This window comes from Pan paniscus, chromosome 18, assembly GCF_029289425.2.
Source record: "Pan paniscus chromosome 18, NHGRI_mPanPan1-v2.0_pri, whole genome shotgun sequence".
NCBI classification, from domain to species: Eukaryota; Metazoa; Chordata; class Mammalia; order Primates; family Hominidae; genus Pan; species Pan paniscus.
In genome coordinates this window covers 5,417,593-5,436,763 of record NC_073267.2, presented here as the reverse complement: position 1 = coordinate 5,436,763, position 19,171 = coordinate 5,417,593, and the positions used below count along the sequence as shown (strand labels likewise).

General features: G+C 54.5%; 1 protein-coding gene across 1 annotated transcript in view; it reads left to right on the top strand.

Moving 5' to 3' along the window:
• PPL (periplakin) overlaps positions 1 to 19,171 on the top strand; it is a 54,796-nt gene that overhangs the window by 28,812 nt on the left and 6,813 nt on the right. Inside the window, exons 3-18 of the mRNA XM_003815101.5 lie at positions 4,501 to 4,655; positions 6,018 to 6,138; positions 7,455 to 7,580; positions 7,673 to 7,714; positions 9,145 to 9,306; positions 9,409 to 9,516; positions 10,759 to 10,854; positions 12,814 to 12,936; positions 13,123 to 13,269; positions 13,908 to 14,059; positions 14,888 to 14,985; positions 15,156 to 15,313; positions 16,311 to 16,489; positions 16,575 to 16,713; positions 17,600 to 17,793; positions 18,187 to 18,337. Of these exons, the coding sequence (XP_003815149.3) occupies positions 4,501 to 4,655; positions 6,018 to 6,138; positions 7,455 to 7,580; positions 7,673 to 7,714; positions 9,145 to 9,306; positions 9,409 to 9,516; positions 10,759 to 10,854; positions 12,814 to 12,936; positions 13,123 to 13,269; positions 13,908 to 14,059; positions 14,888 to 14,985; positions 15,156 to 15,313; positions 16,311 to 16,489; positions 16,575 to 16,713; positions 17,600 to 17,793; positions 18,187 to 18,337 (2,151 nt within the window). The remainder of the gene's footprint in view (positions 1 to 4,500; positions 4,656 to 6,017; positions 6,139 to 7,454; positions 7,581 to 7,672; positions 7,715 to 9,144; positions 9,307 to 9,408; positions 9,517 to 10,758; positions 10,855 to 12,813; positions 12,937 to 13,122; positions 13,270 to 13,907; positions 14,060 to 14,887; positions 14,986 to 15,155; positions 15,314 to 16,310; positions 16,490 to 16,574; positions 16,714 to 17,599; positions 17,794 to 18,186; positions 18,338 to 19,171) is intronic.

The window sequence follows — 19,171 nt, the reverse complement described above, 5'->3', positions numbered from 1 at the left end:
ATCAATCAATCAATCAATCAATAAAGTCAGTCATGTAGAATTCCACCACCAGAGGTATCTACTGACTATTAACATATTGGTGTATATCTGTTTGACCTTTGTGTATGTGTGTGTGAGAGAGAGAGAGAGAGAGAGAGGTAGAAAGAAGGAGGAGGGTTTAACCTTCTCATTTTATTTCCCTGAAGTATTGACTCAAAATAGGTAATTTTGAACCATTTTTATTTTATTTTTTTGCAGAGACAGAGGTCCTTGCTATGTTGTCCAGGCTGGTCTTGAACTCCTGGCCTCAAGCCATCCTCCTGCCTCAGCTTCCCAAAGTGCTGGGATTTACAGGCATGAGCCACTGTGTGCTTGGCCTGAACAATTTTTTCTTTCTTTCTTTCTTTTTTTTTGGAGACAGTCTCACTCTGTTGTCCAGGCTGGAGTGCAATGGTGCTATCTCGGCTCACTGCAACCTCCACCTCCCGGGTTCAAGCGATTCTTCTGCCTCAGCCTCCCAAGTAGCTGGGACCACAGGCACGCACCACCACGCCCAGCTAATTTATTTATTTATTTATTTTCAGTAGAGATGGGGTTTCATCACATTGGCCAGGCTGGTCTCAAACTCCTGACCTTGTGATCTGCCCACCTCAGCCTCCCAAAGTGCTGGGATTACAGGTGTGAGCCACTGCACCCGGCCTATTTTTTTAACTTCAACTGAACCCACTTGAAAAAAGAAGCTAGGCTTTGAAGACTACATGGATCACACAATCTTTTTCTTATGTTCTTTTTGCTAAAGATACTACTATTTATTTCATTTCCCAGTTCTGTTGAATTTTCCATTTTTTTTAATTGAGGGGAGATTCACATAACATAAAATTAACCATGTAATGTGTACAAGTCAGTGGCATTTCATACATTCACAATGTTACACAACCATCTCCTCGATCTAGTTCCCAAACATTTCCCTTACCCCAGAGCGAAACCCCGCACCCTTAACAGTTACTCCCCACCTCCCCTTTCCCCCTGGCAGCAACTAATCTGCTTTCTGTCTCTGTGGATTTATTTATTCTGGATATTTCACATAAACAGAATCATACACTGCATCACACATTTATTCAAATGCTAAACACGCAGAAAACCGTACAGCGAACACCCATATCCCACCACCTGATCCTACAAGGAACGTCTGCTGAATTGCCTTTATCATGTATCTGTCCGTGTGTGTGTGTGTGTGTGTGTGTGTGTGTGTGTGTGTGTGTGTGAGATTAGATATATCAGTCCCTATAATTTTTTATTTTTATTTTTTATTGAGACAGGGTCTTGCTCTGTCACCCAGGCTGGAGTGCAGTGGCGCAATCACGACTCACTGAAGCCTCAACCTCCTGGGCTCAAGCAATCCTCCCACCTCAACCTCCCAAGTAGCTGGGACTACAGGCGCATGCTACTATGCCTGGCTCATTTTTGTATTTTTTTTTTTTTTTTTAGAGATAGGGTCTCACTATATTGCCCGGGCTGGTCTCCAACTCCTGAGCTCAAGCAATCCTCCCGCCTGGGCCTCCCAGAGTGCTGGGATTATAGGCGTGAGCCACTGCACCTGGCCCCTATGACTTTAAAAAACTTTTTTATCAAGGTATAACTTATATAAACTGTAGAGAAGTGTCTACATTCACAGACTTCACCTGGGTGAATTTTTGCATCAATAGGTACCCAGATAACCACTGTCTGTGGCAAGATGGGTAACTGTCTAGAAAACTCCCGGGCCATCTCCCCAGTTGATATCCCTCAGGGGTCAACCCTATGCTGATCTCTCTCACCATCGATCAGTTCTGCCCGACTTTGAACTTTCAAACACTAGCCTCCCTCAGCTAGATGTTCTCTTTCTCTCTCAGCCAGTGTTTTGAGAGAACTTGCATTCCCACCGGGCACCTTCACGAATTAGGCAATGATTAATGGACTTCCTCCTTTTGCAAAATTAATCTTTGATCTGCAGCTCAGGGAAGCTGGTGATAATGGAGTGAATAAAATTCTACTCCAAGCAGGCCGGGCGCGGTGGCTCACGCCTGTAATCCCAGAACTTTGGGAGGCCAAGGCGGGTGGATCACGAGGTCAGGAGATCGAGACCATCCTGGCTAACATGGTGAAACCCCGTCTCTACTAAAAATACAAAAAATTAGCCAGGCGTGGTGGCGGGCGCTTGTAGTCCCAGCTACTTGGGAGGCTGAGGCAGGATAATGGTGTGAATCTGGGAGGCAGAGCTTGCAGTGAGCCGAGATCGTGCCACTGCACTCCAGCCTGGGCGACAGAGTGAGACTCCATCTCAAAAATAAAAAAACAAAAGAAATTTTAAAATTCCACTCCAAGTCAAGAAGCTGATGTTTTGTTGTAATTAACAGGCCAGCCTACCCCAGGGTTGGGGGATGCCTGGTTCCATTGGCTTTTTGGATTGGTTGGTTTGAGGTAGGGTCTCGCTCTGTCGCCAAGGCTGGAGTGCAGTGGTGCAATCTTAGCTCATTGCAGCCTTGAACTCCTGGACTCAAATGATTCTCCTGCCCCAGCGTCCTGAGTAGCTAGGACTATAGGTGCATGCCATCACACCCAGCTATCTTTTAAAAATATTTTTTAATAAATGGGGTCTCACTATATTGCCCAGGCTGGTCTTGCACTCCTGGGCTCAAGCCATCCTCCTGCCTCAGCCTCCCAAAGTGTTAAGATTACAGATATGAGCCACTGTGCCTGGCCTCCAGCGGCTTTTCGGGACATCAGCCTCACCTCCAACCCCCTGGGGAGTCAGGCCTGTTCACCCTTCAGCCCTTCCAGACTTAGCCAGGCAAAGACACTCTTGACACATTTTCTTCCTCCAAGAAGAAGCCAAGTCTTTACTTCGTACCAGGCACCACGTCACCCCTGTGTATTTCTCGTTTTTCTTCCTTTTGCTTTTTCTTTTTTAAAAACAACTGTATGGAGACATATTTCACTCAAAAAAGGCTCCCACTGCAAGTGTACAAGTCAATGATTTTGAGTAACTTTAGCAAGGGGCAGAACCACGCCCATGAATCAGTTTCAGAATATTTTCATCCCGCGCAAGATCTCTTGTGCCTGTTTACTGTTAATGCCTCTTCCCAGCCCTGCCCCAGGCAACCACTTAAGAGATAGAGACTTTCTATCTCTCTGGACTTGCCTGTTCGGGTCACTTCACATCAATGGATCCCACACCATGTGGGCTCTGTCTGGCTTCTTTGCCTTTGAATAACGTCTTCCAGGCTTGTTGAGATGGAGCACGGTCCGTAGTTCCTGCTGTTTGTTGCTAAGTGGTATTTCTCAGTTCACTTCATAAGCGGGTATTTTCCTTATGCCCATTATAGAGATGGGAATGCTGAGACCCAGCTAGGGGAAGGGACCGGCGGCCGGCTCTGAATGCCCCAGCGTCAGCCAACCTGCACTCATTCCCCTCAGTGACATGTCACTGCCTCCCCTGCGGGACTGGGGATCCCTCAGGGATTCATCCCCAGGACCTAGCATGGTGTAGACTCACAGCCAGGCTTCTCGAATATTGACACAGTGAATTAACCCGCTGTGATTAGAAACCTACTGTCCTGGCTGCCATTCATTGCTCTTCCCTAAACGAACAGAAGCCCTGTACTCATCAGCAACCATCGACGGCCCCTTCCAGATATCCCCCCGGCTGTTCCTTCTTGCTGGTGCCACCTCGCTGTCACCTGGCTGCTGCCACAGACCACTGCCTGCCCTCCCAGCCCACACCCTTGCTGTCCTCTCTGCAGAGCCCCTGGAGGCATCGCCTTTAAGCATGAATGGAGCTGTGCAGGATCCCTCCTTGCAGCCATTCTGTGTTCTAGCTGCTCACCCTCCCCGCCCTCCGCCTGCCCTGTTTCCTCCTTATCTACAGAGACCTTTTCACTATGGCCCAGTCGTAGCTCTCTCTATCCTGCCTCAGGACCTTTGCACAGGCTGTTCCTGTGCCTGGAACACTGTTCCTTTCATCCTTTGTTCTTAGCCTGTGTCTCTACTGCAGAGAGGCTTCCCTGACCACCAGAGCTGAAGTAGGTCCCCTCGTTGCACCTCTGGAGCATTTCTTTCATAAACACTGACTTGGAGGGATTTGCAGTCACCTCCGTGAGGCTCATCCTTTGACTGGCCTTCCTGGTGGCCTCGCAGACTGGGCTGTGAGTGCCAGGCAGGGAGGCCATGTCTCTTCTGTTCACAGCTGTGTCCCAACACCTTGCATACAGTAGGTACTTGAGCTCTGTTTGCTGAGTGGCTGGAGGACAGGCTGGAGGGGGCATAAGAAAAATACCTGCTTTGCAAAGTGAACTGAGAAATACCACGTAGCAGCAAAGAGATGGAACTACTGACTGCGCTCCATATGGACAAGCCTGGAAGACATTATTCAAAGGGAAAGAAGGGGAGCACCCTGCTGACCCCTTTCCTCCCACCCCTCCCATTGCCACCGTGCCCGCTCTCGGCTCCTGTTCATCGTCCCCTCTCTTGTGACCCTCACAGGACCTGGCTCGGCTGCAGGAGGGTCGGCAGCCTGAGCACCAGGACGTGACCCTGCAGAAGGTGTTGGACTCTGAGAAGCTGCTCTATGTGCTAGAGGCGGATGCGGCCATTGCCAAGCACATGAAGCACCCACAGGGGGACATGATCGCCGAGGAGTAGGCCCCTTCTGCTTATTACCCCAGCGGAGCCATCGGGGGCTATGGGCCAGGGCGGGGGGTCCTGTTCAGCATTTGGGAGCCCGAGTCAGGGGTTATCAAGGGCTAATTAGGTGCCAGGCACGTGCCAAAGGCTTCACATGATCCTTTTTTTTTTTTTTTTTTTGAGACGTAGTTTTGCTCTTGTTGCCCAGGCTGGACTGCAATGGCATGATCTTGGCTCAGCGCAATCTCTGCCTCCCCAGTTCAAGCTATTCTCATGCCTCAGCCTCCCAAGTAGCTGGAATTACAGGCATGCACCGCCACGCCCGGCTAATTTTTGTATTTTTAGTAGAGACAGGGTTTCTCCATGTTGGCCAGGCTGGTCTCAAACTCCAGACCTTAGGTGATCCGCCTGCCTCGACCTCCCAAAGTGCTGGGATTACACACAGTGCTGGGATTACACATGTGAGCCACCGCGCCCAGCCTCACATGATCCTCTTGATGACCCTATTTTGCAGTTGGGGAAATGGAGGCTTAGGGAGTTGATATCCCTTGTTCTGGAGCCACCAGGCTGACCTGTGAGCTTTTGAGCGAGCTCTTCCGCTGCCTGGTGCCCTGTGCCTGGCTTCCTTGGCTCACGACTCCCGGTTCAGTTTATCGTGGATGAATCAGCCCCCCTGACTCCTGCCTTGTCCCATGCCCCATCTCCACCCCGGCAAGGGCAGGGCTCTCTCGGTGCCCCACGACCCTTGGCACTTGTCCTTGGCATGGCATGCACCACACTGTGGGCCCTGCTGGATGGCAGACTCCAGAAAACAAGATCCTTCCTGCTTATTCCAGAACTTTCTATCATTCTGGGCACATAGTAGGCCCTCAGGAAACTGATGGGGGAAGGAAGGTTGAGGGAAAGTGGGTGGGGCCAGGCGCGGTGGCTCACGCCTGTGATCCCAGCACTTCGGGAGGCCGAAGCGGACGGATCACCTGAGGTCAGGAGTTCGAGACCAGCCTGACCAACATGGTGAAACCCCGTCTCTACTAAAAATACAAAATTACCCAGGCAAGGTGGCACATGCCTGTAATCCCAGCTACTCGGGAGGCTGAGGAAGGAGAATTGCTTGAACCTGGGAGGCGGAGGCTGCCATGAGCTGAGATGACGTCACTGTACTCCAGCCTGGGTGACAGAGCAAGACTCGGTCTCAAAAAAAAAAAAAAAAGTGCACGGGAGGAGGGGTGAGAGGATGCCGTGATTGTCTGGAACCCAAGGCCATATGGTCACTGTGTCCTTCCAGGACACTGAGGCCGGGGTCTGGGTGGGGGGCCCCTCCTGGGGTGCAGGCAGTGCCAACCAGCCCCACTAAGTGGGAGCCTCTCTGCCATCAGTATCCGCCAGCTGAAGGAGCGTGTGACCAACCTGCGCGGGAAACACAAGCAGATCTACAGGCTGGCGGTGAAGGAAGTGGATCCACAGGTCAACTGGGCGGCACTGGTGGAGGAGAAGCTGGTATGGCCTGGACGGGGCCGCCGGCTCCAGGGTTTCAGCTGGGGAGGGGGCTGTGCGTGTGCAGGGAGAGCCCACCCATGTAATGGGCATCCCGGGTCTTACCAGGGAGACAGTCATGGTCCTGATGATTTTCCAATGTGCCCATGAAAAGAGTGAGGCTCAGAGAAGTGCAGCACGAAGTCAGGGTCACACAGCTCAAGCGGTGGAGATTCAGACTCTGTCCCCTGTCAGCCACACCTCGCTGCTGCTCCTGGGTTCCACTTTCCAACCCTGGCATGTTGGGGTCCTGGTGCCATTTTGTGGGCAGGCTGGGGCGGAAGCAGCCAGGCTTCTGGCCTGTTGCTCCCTTTCCTGGGCGCTCACCACAGAGAAGCAGACAGCCACTGCAGCTAGATGTCCCGGGTTCAAGCCTTAGCTTCCCCAATTTTATTTATTTATTTATTTATTTATTTATTTTTGAGACAAGGTCTCACTCTATCGCACAGGCTAGAGTGCAGTGGCACGATCACGGCTCACTGCAGCCTCAACTTCCCAGGCTTAGGTGATCCTCTCACCTCAGCCTCCCAAGTAGCTGGAATTACAGGTGCACGCCACCATACCTGGCTAATTTTTTGTATTTTTATAGAGACGGGGCTTTGCCACATTGGCCAGGCTGGTCTCAAACTCCTGAGCTTCCCCAATTTTATTTATTTATTTATTTATTTATTTATTTATTTTTGAGACAAGGTCTCACTCTGTCGCACAGGCTAGAGTGCAGTGGCACGATCACGGCTCACTGCAGCCTCAACTTCCCAGGCTTAGGTGATCCTCCCACCTCAGCCTCCCAAGTAGCTGGAATTACAGGTGCACGCCACCATACCTGGCTAATTTTTTGTATTTTTATAGAGACGGGGATTTGCTACATTGGCCAGGCTGGTCTCAAACTCCTGGGCTCAAGCGATCCGCCCCCATTGGCCTCCCAAAGTGCCTGGATGACAGGCATCAATCACCATGCCTGGCCAGCTTTCCCAATGTTAGTGGTGTGACCCTGGGCAGGTGACTGGCCCTCATTCAGCCTCAGCCTCTGTGTCCTCATCTGAGAGATGGGAAGTAACCATGTGGACCCCTGAGGCTCTGTGAGATGAAGGATGATATGGGTCAGTGCTCAGCAAACAGAACCTCAGGGTTGAAGGTGTGGCCAGCATCTCCTTGTGGCTCTGCAGGGCCCCGTGAAAAAGAGAGCACCATCATGCCCACTCCCGAGGCTCCTGGGGTGGCCACACATCCCCAGCCCTCAGCCCACCCTCTCCCTATTGCTTCTCTGCCCTCCTGGCCAGGACAAGCTGAGCAACCAGAGCTTTGGGACTGACCTGCCGCTGGTGGACCACCAAGTGGAGGAGCATAACATCTTCCACAATGAGGTCAAGGCCATCGGGCCCCACCTGGCCAAGGACGGGGACAAGGTGGGGCGTGTGCTGGTGTGGTGGGGACCCAGGGATGGAGGGGGCCGCGCCTGCGTCCTGGCCCTGACCCATGCCCTCGGCTCTGTCCTCAGGAGCAGAACAGCGAACTCCGGGCCAAGTACCAGAAACTGCTGGTGAGGAGCTCCCTGGGGGAAAGGCCTCATGGGGATAGGAGAGGATGGGAAGCTTGGAGTCGGGGGGACAGGGATGTATTCTTTTAGAAATGACATAGGCAGCCGGGCACGGTGGCTCACGCCTAGCACTTTGGGAGGCAGAGGCAGGAGGATCACTTGAGCCCACGAGTTTGAGACCATCCTGGGCAACATAGTGAGACTCCAGCTCTACAAAACATTTAAAAATTAGCTGGGCTTGGTGGCATGCCTGTGGTCCCAGCTACTTGGGAGGCTAAAGTGGGAGGATCGCTTGAGCCCAGGAGGTGGAGGCTGCAATGAGCTGTGATCGTGCCACTCCACTCCAGCCTGGGAAACAGAGCAAAACCCTGTCTAAAAAAAAAAAAAAAAAAAAAAAAGGCGTGCAGTAAACGTTTCAATCAGGAGAGGGGTTGAGGTGGGAAGAGACGTGCCCCGAGCGGCTGCCAGGTCTGCCCTGGTTGTGCAGGGAAAACCCTAACAGACCCCAGGGGTACAGCCTGTCCTGCTTATTTCTTTATTATCTGCTGTGTGCCAAGTATGATGCCACTTGCTTTCTATACAAAAGCTTTCCATTTTCCTTCCCAAACCTGTAAAGAATGCATTCTTTTAAAAATTGCATGAGTGTTATGCAAATGCTTCCTTGTTGCCAATGTTTCGGACATCTCAGAGAATACAGAGGCAGCATTGTGTCGCTGTAAGGAGCCATGCTTCCTCTGCTCCTTAGTGTTAGTGGTGACACCTTGAGCAAGTTACTTAGCCTCTGGGAGCCTCAGTTTCCTCATCTGAGAAATGGAGTTCCTACGTGTTCCTGTCTCATAGGGTCGCTTTGAGGATGAAATGAGTCAGTGTTGCAGAAGTTCGTCATGCGTGGAGGGCCCCATGTACCAAAATGCAAACATCCCTCCTTTCCCTTGTACCCCCGCTTCTCAGACGTACAGTGGTGCTTTCCTTCCAGCCCTCTATAAGACGATCATGATACAGATAAAAGTAGAAGCTATAGTTACTGATATTTGTTGAGCACCAACTATATGCCAGTCTCTGTGCGCTGTGAGGTCAGGACTGTCATCTTCCCCATTTACAGATGGGCGAACTAAGCCTTCACAAAAATGTCAGTTCCGTAAGGGTTTTGTGTGTTTCGTTCACTGCTGTATCCCCAGTGTCTGGAGCCATGTCCAGCATGTAGTAGATGCTCAGTAAACATTTACTGAATGAATGAATGAGTTTCAGGGGTTCAGGTAACTGGTCTAAGGGGGCCTGGCCTGGACGTGGCTAAGCTGGGCTTGTCCTCAGGCCAGCCATAGCTGGGCTTGTCCTCAGGCCAGCCATAGCCGGGCCCTGCAGGAGGTAGGGAAGGAAGCGAGCAGTGGCAGCGGGCTGAGGACGCAGCCCTGTCCTTGCCCCGGCCCCTTCAGGCAGCATCACAGGCCCGGCAGCAGCACTTGAGTTTGCTGCAGGACTACATGCAGCGCTGCACCAATGAGCTGTACTGGCTGGACCAGCAGGCCAAGGGCCGCATGCAGTACGACTGGAGTGACCGCAACCTCGACTACCCCAGCCGCCGGCGCCAGTATGAGGTGGGTTCTGGGGGCCTGGGGCATCAGGGAGGAGGCAGCCCTGGAAGGAGCACGGGACCGCCAGGCTGGGCACTGAGGCCCCTCCACTGCCCCCCACTGCAGAATTTCATCAACCGGAACCTGGAGGCCAAAGAGGAGAGAATCAACAAACTGCACAGCGAGGGCGACCAGCTGCTGGCGGCCGAGCACCCTGGGAGGAACTCCATTGAGGTTCATGCACCCCGAGACCAGACACCTCCCCCAGGGTGGCTTCTGGTCGGCCGCTGCCTGTGGGCCGCCTGGAGCTCGGGCAGACCCCGGAGCTGGGGGTCCTGCAAGCTGCATCTTGTGTCTGTCTGTCTCTTTCTTGCTATGTCTGACTCTGCCTCCTCCATTTATCCTGATCCGTTGACACTTCTGCCCTCAGCCCCTGGACTTCTGAAGCCCCTGTGGGGTCTGTATTAGTTTCCTAAAGTTGCTGCAACAAGTTAAAACAAACTTAGTGGCTTTAAACAACAGAAATTCATTCTCTCAGAGGTCTGTGGGCTGTAAGTCTGAAATCAAGGTGTCTTAGGGCCTCATTCCCTCTGGAAGCTCCAGGACATGTGCCTTCCTTGCTCTTCTGGCTTCTGGGGGTTGCCAGCAGCCCTTGGCTTGTGGCTGCATCATTCCAGTTCCTTCCTCCGTCTTCACATGGCCTTCTCTCCCCATGTCTCTCTGTGTCCTCTCTTCTTATAAGGATATCAGTCAATGGATTTAGGGCTCACCCTAATTTCAGGATCCTTAACTAATGACATCTGCAAAGATCTTATTCCCAAATAAGGTCGCATTCTTCCCAACCCCCACAATCCCACCAACCCCGCCTGAGATGGAGTTTCGCTGTTGTTGCCCAGGCTGGAGTGCAATGGTGTAATCTTGGCTCACTGCAACCTCCACCTCCCGGGTTCAAGCAACTCTCCTGCCTCAGCCTCCCGAGTAGCTGGGACTACAGCCGCACACCACCACGCCCAGCTAATTTTTGTATTTTTAGTAGAGACAGGGCCTCATCATGTGGGCCAGGCTAGTCTCAAACTCCTGACCTCAGGTGATCCACCCGCCTCGGCCTCCCAAAGTGCTGCGATTACAGGTGTGAGCCACCATGCCTGGCCAGGGTCATGGATTTGGTGGGACACTGTTCGGTCCATGACAGTGCCTTTGTACAGATTTGCTGAAGGCACCACAGCCCCCACTTGCCCCTTGTGCACCACACAGCCTGGGCATCCATATGTGGCATCCCTGTTTGGCTCCTTGACGTGACCCCTCTCTCCTCCTCCCACTCCTGAGCAGAAGCTGGCTACCCCTGTGGTAGCCACACCCAGACAGATGCCAGATGCCTCCCTCCCCCGCCATGCCCCAGCCCAATATCCCAGCAGTCCCTCCCTTGGTGTCTGCAGTACCTGCCCAGTGGTGACCAGCCCCTTCTCTTCCTGGCAGGCACACATGGAGGCTGTGCACGCAGACTGGAAGGAGTACCTGAACCTGCTCATCTGCGAGGAGAGCCACCTCAAGTACATGGAGGACTACCACCAGGTACTTACCTTTCCTGGGAGTCCCCCCAGCACCGGGGGTGCTACTCTCTGAGAGCGCTCAGTGCCTACCTGGCTCATGTGTGGCCTCGTGCTGCTTGGTCCAGGAGCCTTGCGGGGCAGCCATCCCAGGGCCCCAGCACCCGTGCTTCTGATGGCGTGTGCAGACATGTCCCAAGCTTGCCGGCCCCTGTCCAACTTCCCTGGGGACCAGGGCCAGAGTCTGATTCCCCAGGTCACATGGGGCCCAGGGTGAGTGTGTGGGGTTTTAATTTTGGTAAAATCTATAATATACATGCAGATACATAAAACAAAATTTGCCTTTTTTTTTTTTTTTTTTTTTTGAGGGAGAGTCTTGCCCTGTCACCCAGGCTGGAGTGCAGTGGTGCCATCTCGGCTCACTGCAACCTCCACCTCCTGGGTTCAAGTGATTCTCCTGCCTCAGCCTCCTGAACAGCTGGGATTACAAGTGCCCACCACCACACCCAGCTAATTTTTGTATTTTCAGTAAAGATGGGGTTTCGCCATGTTGGTCAGGTTGGTCTCGAACTCCTGACCTCAGGTGATCCTCGCGCCTCGGCCTCCTAAAGTGCTGGGATTACAGGTGTGAGCCACCACACCCAGCCAGTTTGCATTTTTAAGTGTACAATTCAGTGGCATTCATTGCATTCGCAATGTTGTGCAACCATCACCACCATCTACTTGCAAAACTTTCCATCACCCCAAACAGAAACCCTATACCCTGGCTGGGCACGGTAGCTCATGCCTGTAATTCCGGCACTCTGGGAAGCCAAGGCGACTGGATCACCTGAGGTCAGGAGTTCAAGACCAGCCTGGCCAACATGATGAAACCCCATCTCTACTAAAATACAAAAGTTAGCCAGGTGTGGTGGCCCATATCTGTAGTCCCAGATGGGAGGCTGAGGCAGGAGAACTGCTTGAACCCAGGAGGCAGAGGTTGCAGTGAGCTGAGATCGCGCCATTGCACTCCAGCCTGAGTGACAGAGTGAGACTCCGCCTCAAAAAAAAAAAAAAACAAAAAACCCCGTACTCATTAGGCAGTAAGTTTTCCATTCCCACTCCCCCAGCCCCGGGTCACCTCTGGTCTTCTTGCTGTCTCTATGGACTTGCCTGTTCCAGAAGTTTCACACCTAGAACGAATATGAAGAATCAGTGGGATCATGCAATCTCTGCCCTTTTGTGTCTGGCTTCTCTCACTGAGCATCATGTTTTCCGGGTTCATCCGTGTTGTAGCATTTTCAGTGCTTCACCCCTTTTTATGGCTGAATCATATCCTATTGTATGGCTAGACCGCTGTGTTTATCCACTCATCTGTGGCTGGACACTTGTCTGTTTCCAGAGGAATGAGAGTTCTTAAGAAGCTGCAGGTAATTCTTAGGATTGAGGTGTCTGGGGAAAGCTGGATGTGGGCGACGCTGTGTCACTCCTCATTCACTGTCTGAGCCGCATGGTGGGGGCTTCAGGTCCTGTGTATGGCTGCAGCCCAGGTGCTCAGCCCAGGGGATAGCTGACAGTGACCCAAGAGTTGATAGACTGAAGAATGGGCAAGAGAATTTTCGAGAACAGAAAGGGGAGGCTATTACCAAAACCTAGAAAGAAGCTATAGTATTAAGTCTGGATGTTCCTAGTACTGAGAGAGGAACTGAATCAAAGACACCTCAAGAGTTACTGATATATCCAAGAAAACATGTCACAGAGGTGGCATCTCGTGGATGGGTGGGAAGGGACCTGGCTTCTCCCAGTGAGGCCCCTAAGGAGCCAGCTCAGGGAGGGTGGGGCTGTCTCCATGCAGAGGAGCCTCAGGCTCAGCTCAGGGTCCCATGCTGAACTCCAGGTGAATCAGAGGCCCAGCCCCGCCTGAGGGATGAGCTTGAAGCCTCGGACAGAAGCCCAGGTGCTTCTAGTGGTTTCCTGGCTGTAACAGAGCCACCTTCTCCCCTAGTTTCACAAAGACGTGAAGGACGCTCAGGAGCTGCTGCGCAAGGTGGACTCGGACCTGAACCAGAAGTATGGCCCTGACTTCAAGGACCGGTACCAGATTGAGCTGCTGCTGCGGGAGCTGGATGTGAGCGATGGCCCAGGACCCCTGCTGGCCCTGGGGGCGGGGGACCCCTCTACACCATGCCTGCCCTCAGCCCTGTACTGGCCCCTCCACAGCACCCCACCTGCTGAATCCAGCCCCTGCTCTGCGTCCTCCCACCAGGGGGAAGGCTGTTGGTCTCACCTGGGCCCCTGACCCCGTTCTCTCCAGGACCAGGAGAAGGTGCTGGACAAGTATGAGGACGTGGTGCGGGGACTGCAGAAGCGAGGTCAGCAGGTGGTGCCCCTTAAGTACCGCCGGGAGACTCCGCTCAAGCCCATCCCCGTGGAGGCACTCTGTGACTTTGAGGGGGAGCAGGTGCGCGGGGCCAGCTCCTCTGTTCACATCACTACAAAGTCTTCGGGGTAACATGGTTGGATCCAGGGCCTCAGGTGCCGTTCTCAGGAGCCTGTGCCTGTCTCCATGGTGTCACTCTGCCAACCCTTCCCCTCGTGCAGGCCAACTGGCACCCCTATGCCACCCCCACCTCGGCTGCCCTGGCCTTGTGTTCCACCAGCTTAGCAACCCCAGTCCCTCCTCAGAAGTCCCAGGCCAGGTTCTCATTGGCTCACTGTGAGTCACGTGTCCATCCTACACCAATCACTGTGGCCAGGGAACGCCAGGGTCCACCCTATACCAATGACTGTGGCTGGCGAATGCCAGTCATTGGCCAGGTCCAAGTCACGTGTCCATCTGGAGCTTGGGAATGGAGAAGGAGAGACCACAGGGACTGGGAATTGGGAGGGAAAGTTCCCCAAAGGGAAATGGAGATGGGTTGCTGGGCCGGCAGCCTTAACACATGTGCTTCTCCTGCATGCCCCTCCCCACTCTACGGGGAGGGTCCAAGTGATGAGCCGGGGCTCCCCAGGTCCAAGAGTCGGGGGGTGAGATGGCAACCGGGCTCCCAGGCCCTCAGGCCCTGCCGGGATCCTGACTGTCCAGCCTGCCCCCACCAGGGCCTGATCTCGCGGGGCTACAGCTACACCCTGCAGAAGAACAACGGGGAGAGCTGGGAGCTCATGGACAGCGCTGGGAACAAGCTGATTGCTCCGGCCGTCTGTTTTGTGATCCCCCCCACAGACCCTGAGGCCCTGGCTCTGGCTGACAGGTACGAGGGCAAAGGCGGGAGCCTGCATGGACCAGTCCCACCCCCAGGGCTTCTCAGGCCCCATTCATAGCCCTGGGGATTTGGACTCAGCCTGTGGGGAGCGCGGGGTCGCTGACACTCTCCATCTGCACCCCCTTGGAAGTTCATGCAGGAGAGGGGCAGATCGTGGGCCAGCTGACTTGCTAAACATGAATGTCCAGCTCTGGGCTTCGTCCTGGCCCCCTGACGAGTTTCTAAGCAGTTTCTAAGGGCCCCTGACTCCCGCACGCACTGCTCCCTGTACCTGCAGACCCCAGCCCCTTGGCTGGAGGACTCAGCTGGGATAAGGGCTGCCTCCTCTTTGCTCCCAGGCACCTTCTTCCACTGCGCGCACCGCTTTTTATTAAGTGACTAGCGTATGCGTCAGTCTCGTTGGGCCTGGGCTCCTTGAATTTCCTCTCTCCAGGGCCTAGTTAAGTACCTGGTACAAAGTAGGTGCCCAGGAACTCCTTACTGAATGAGTGGATGATTCAAGGAATGCCTTCATTTATTAAGTATTTATTGAGCACCTACTGTGTATGCTCCCTCAGAGGTAACATCTTGGTGGAGAATATTGGACAGACAATTTTAGGTAGTAAGACTTCCTACGAAAGAGGAGGGAAGGAGGGAGAAGAGCTCTGAGCCCAGGAGCACAGAAAGGCCAGTGCCACAGTGAGCACTTGCTGTCCGCATCTAAGGAGCTGTCAGGCTCCTCTGGGGTGTCTGCCCAGCCACAGTCCGCAGTCCCGCCTCTGTGGGTGCAGGGGGTGGTGGGCTGCCCAGGTTCCCAGCTCATTTCTGTCCTCACAGCCTGGGCAGCCAGTACCGGAGCGTGCGGCAGAAGGCAGCTGGGAGCAAACGCACGCTGCAGCAGCGGTATGAGGTGCTGAAGACTGAGAATCCCGGAGGTGGGTGCCAGGGCCACTCGCCTGAGGCTCTGGGGGTACCGGGGAGGAGGGGCTGGACCAGGGTCTGTGCTGTGGATGAGACGGCGGGGGGCTGGCTGCCTAGGTCCATCCCTGGGCCTCACGCCCCTGGCCCGTTGTCACACCTGCCTGTGTCCTCCCTCCCTCCACAGATGCCTCTGACCTACAGGGGCGGCAGCTGCTGGCTGGCTTGGACAAGGTGGCCAGCGACCTGGACCGGCAGGAGAAGGCCATCACAGGGATCCTGCGGCCACCACTGGAGCAAGGCCGGGCTGTGCAGGACAGTGCCGAGCGGGCCAAGGACCTCAAGGTACCTGCGGGTCAGGAGCACAGGTGGAGCCGGGGGAGCCCTGCACTGGCCCCCTGGGGCCCCTATTTGAGGTCTTTTCCCCATGGAGTCTTGGGATATTCACTGCAGCTGTCTGACAGGGACAGCCTGCTGCATGTAACCGGGTCCCGAGTCATGGAGGTGGCAGGGCTGCTGTCATTACCTCCCCAGGAGAAAGAGCTGGCAAGACTTGCATTGTTCCTGCACGGCTTGTCGATCTGACACCTGGCATGGCACATGGGCTGTGGAATTCCGCAGGACTGGGTCACCGGCTGGCTTGACCGCACATGTTAGCGTTTATATTTATAAACTCCAGGCCTCAGTGTCTTCAGTAGGATGGGTTGGCCCTGCTCACAGGGCAGTGGCGAGGACAGGGTGAGCTGATGCTAGGGGGGACGTGGAGGGGCCACCTCCCCCCACCTCCTTTCCTATACAAAGTCTCCCACATCCTCAAGGCAGCCCTCTGAGGCAGTGAGTAGCACTCCAATTTTACAGAAAAGGATCTGGGATTGGAGAAGTGCCATAGCCCCTGATGGGGCCTCAGAGTGAGGGCCAAGTCAGGGCGAGAGGATGCCGGTCTCGGGTGTAGCCTGACCCCACAAGTCCCTTCCTAAGCTGCTGGGAGTCGTCACACCCCCACCCGTGACTGGGTGGAGTCGTAGTACTCACCTCCCAGGGTTGCCGCAAAGATTAAACAGAAGCGTCCGCGTGCAGTGCTGAGGACAGCACAGGCCCGGCAGCTGCCTGGGTGCTTCTGGTGTCACTAGTCCATTCCACCTCAGCGGTTCCCTGGGATGCTCGTGAAAAATGCAGCCCTCAGGCTGGGGTCCAGATGCCGGGTCAGAGCCCCAGAGTGTGCCAGGCCTCTCCAGCTGCTTCCACTGTGCCTGATGTGGGAATCTGTGCTCACCCTGGGCACATCCTCAGGGAAAGGGGCTGCCTGGCTGTGTCCAAAACTGAGGGCCCCTGGTTCCCACAGAACATCACCAACGAGCTACTGCGGATTGAACCTGAGAAGACGCGGAGCACGGCTGAGGGCGAAGCCTTCATCCAGGCCCTCCCAGGCAGTGGCACCACACCCCTGCTGAGGACCCGGGTGGAGGACACCAACCAGAAATACGAGCACCTCCTGCAGCTGCTGGACTTGGCCCAGGAGAAGTGGGTGGCAGACAGGCTGCATGGAGGTTGGGGTGGGGTCAGGGGGCCAGGTGGGCATCCCCCGACGCCTGATTGGTGCTCTCAGGGTTGATGTGGCCAACCGCCTGGAGAAGAGCCTGCAGCAGAGCTGGGAGTTGCTGGCCACGCACGAGAACCATCTGAATCAGGATGACACAGTGCCTGAGAGCAGCCGTGTCCTGGACAGCAAGGGGCAGGAGCTGGCGGTGAGTCTAGGGCCCAAGTCCTGGGAGTCCTTCTCTGAGCAGGTGAGAGCATCAGGCACATCCACCCGCCCGTCTGGACAGACGAGGACACCAGCATCCAGTCTCCCCGGGTTTGGAATGCCCAAATTGGGAACTGCAAATGGAGGCTCGCAGCACAAATCCAAGCTATTCACGGGATCTGTGTGACTTACGGGATTTCGGGTGCCAGCAGTTTAAGATCAAATATCTGCAATAGCCAGTGTAGTGGCACATGCCTGTAACACCAGCCATTCAGGAGGCTGGGGCGGGATTGCTTGAGCCCTGGAGTTTAAGTCCAGCCACCTGGACAACGTTGAAAGACCCTATCTCTTAAAAAAAGAAAAAAAAAAAAGCATAAAGCACATAACAATCCATGTTCCCAGTATCTCTTGCTGAGCAGGGCTGGCATCCTGGGCTGCAGCTCAGAGGGCAAGTCAGTGGGCAGAGAAGCAGCTGCCTTCTCGGCCTGCTTACCTCGCAGTTGCCACGGGCCCCCTTCCCACATTGCCTGAGCACAGGAAACATTCAAGTCTGTGACCTGAAACCCCTTATTCACACTCCCATCTCACAACTTGCTTTTGCCACAGCCTCACGACCAGACAGTGGCAGGCTGTTCTCGCGCAGGGCACGAGCTGCCTGCTGCAGGGTTTTTAAAAGTTAGCTTTTCAGGGCTTTGTTCATTGTAAAAAAACAGAAGATGGCAGAAGTGACCCAGGTTTGGGATGTACAGAGCAAGGCTCCGGTCCGTCCTACCTGTGGCCTTGCCCACCGTCCTACAGCCAGTGGCCCAGGGGCTTCGGGGGGGTGTCGCCGCCTGGCTCTGGGAGCTCTGGCCGTAGCACCGCCGTCTCCTCCTCTGCCCCGCCAGGCCATGGCCTCTGAGTTACAGGCCCAGAAGTCCCTCCTGGGTGAGGTGGAGCAGAACTTGCAGGCGGCCAAGCAGTGCTCGAGCACACTGGCCAGCCGCTTCCAGGAGCACTGCCCGGACCTGGAGCGCCAGGAGGCCGAGGTGCACAAGCTGGGCCAGCGTTTCAACAACCTGCGCCGGCAGGTGGAACACAGGTGAGGGTGCGGTGGGTGGTGGCCATTTTTGTTTTCTGAGAATGCGATCTAATTCCCTCTAAGCAATGCTTTAGCCGTGTCCCACAGATGTTGCTGTTTTTCTTTTTGGTGAGTTCGTCAGATTCTCTGACGGCCCTGTGGTCTCTCTTTTGAGTCATGCTTACCTGGGTCCTGTAATCCACGATGGGCATCTCTGCAAGTCAATGTGTATGGACCCACGTTGTTCTCCACAGTCCAACCTGACATTCCCTAATGACCACCCACCCTGTGTGGGAGATACTTGGGGTATTTCTAGTTGTTACATTTGGTTGTTTCCCACTTTAAAAAAAAAAATGAGGGCTCGGTGAGGCATCTGTTTGCTGTGGCTGAGGCCTGAACGCTTTGCCTTGACAGGGCGCAGAGCCTACAGAGCGCCAAGGCGGCCTATGAGCACTTCCACCGCGGCCATGACCACGTGCTGCAGTTCCTAGTCAGCATCCCCAGTTACGAGCCCCAGGAGACAGACAGCCTCAGCCAGATGGAGACCAAGCTGAAGAACCAGAAGGTGAGATGGCCGCTTCCGCAGCCCCAGGCACACACTGGCAAGGGAGGGTCAGAGGTCAACAAGCCCCTTTCTGGGGAGCCAAGCCTTTGGGAGGTGGAGCAGGGCAGAGGCCTGCCACAGCTGTGCCCTCCCTGGGCCTCAGCTCAAGCTCCCAACACCCAACCCTCTGAGAACAAGAACCGAGTGTGTTGCTCACCTCTCCCAGCTCAGTGCCCCGCACAGGGCCTGGTGCAGAATGGACACTTGGCGTGGGTTGGCTATGTGAGTGAACAGCTACAGAATGAGGAGCCGCCTTTGTGGGGGAAATCCCATTTTCAAAGTTGGGACTCCTGCCTCCCCCATGCCCAACGCAGTGCCTTGGGGTGAGGGAGGAACACGGGAAGCCAATGGCTGAGATGCAAATCCCGGGTCCACCCCATCAGCCACATCCCCACCTCGGAAGCTTTACTTTCCTCACTCATAAGCTGGAGGTCATGATGCTTACCTCCTGGCATCGTCTGAAGATTAAATGAGATAATCTAAGTCAGACAGCAGAACAGTGTCTGGTGGTCCAATTCATCAGTAAACATTTGTTTCCTAGCAGAGATAATGATCTTGGCCCTTCTTCACAGAGCCTTAGAACTGCCTTTTGTGGCTGGGCGCAGTGGCTCACACCTGTAATCCCAGCATTTTGGGAGGCTGAGGCAGGCGGATCACAAGTTCAGGAGTTCAAGACCAGCCTGGCCAACATAGTGAAACCCAATCTCTACTAAAAATACAAAAAAAAATTAGCTGGGTATGGTGGCAGGAGCCTGTAGTCCCAGCTACTTGGGAGGCTGAGGCAGGAGAATTGCT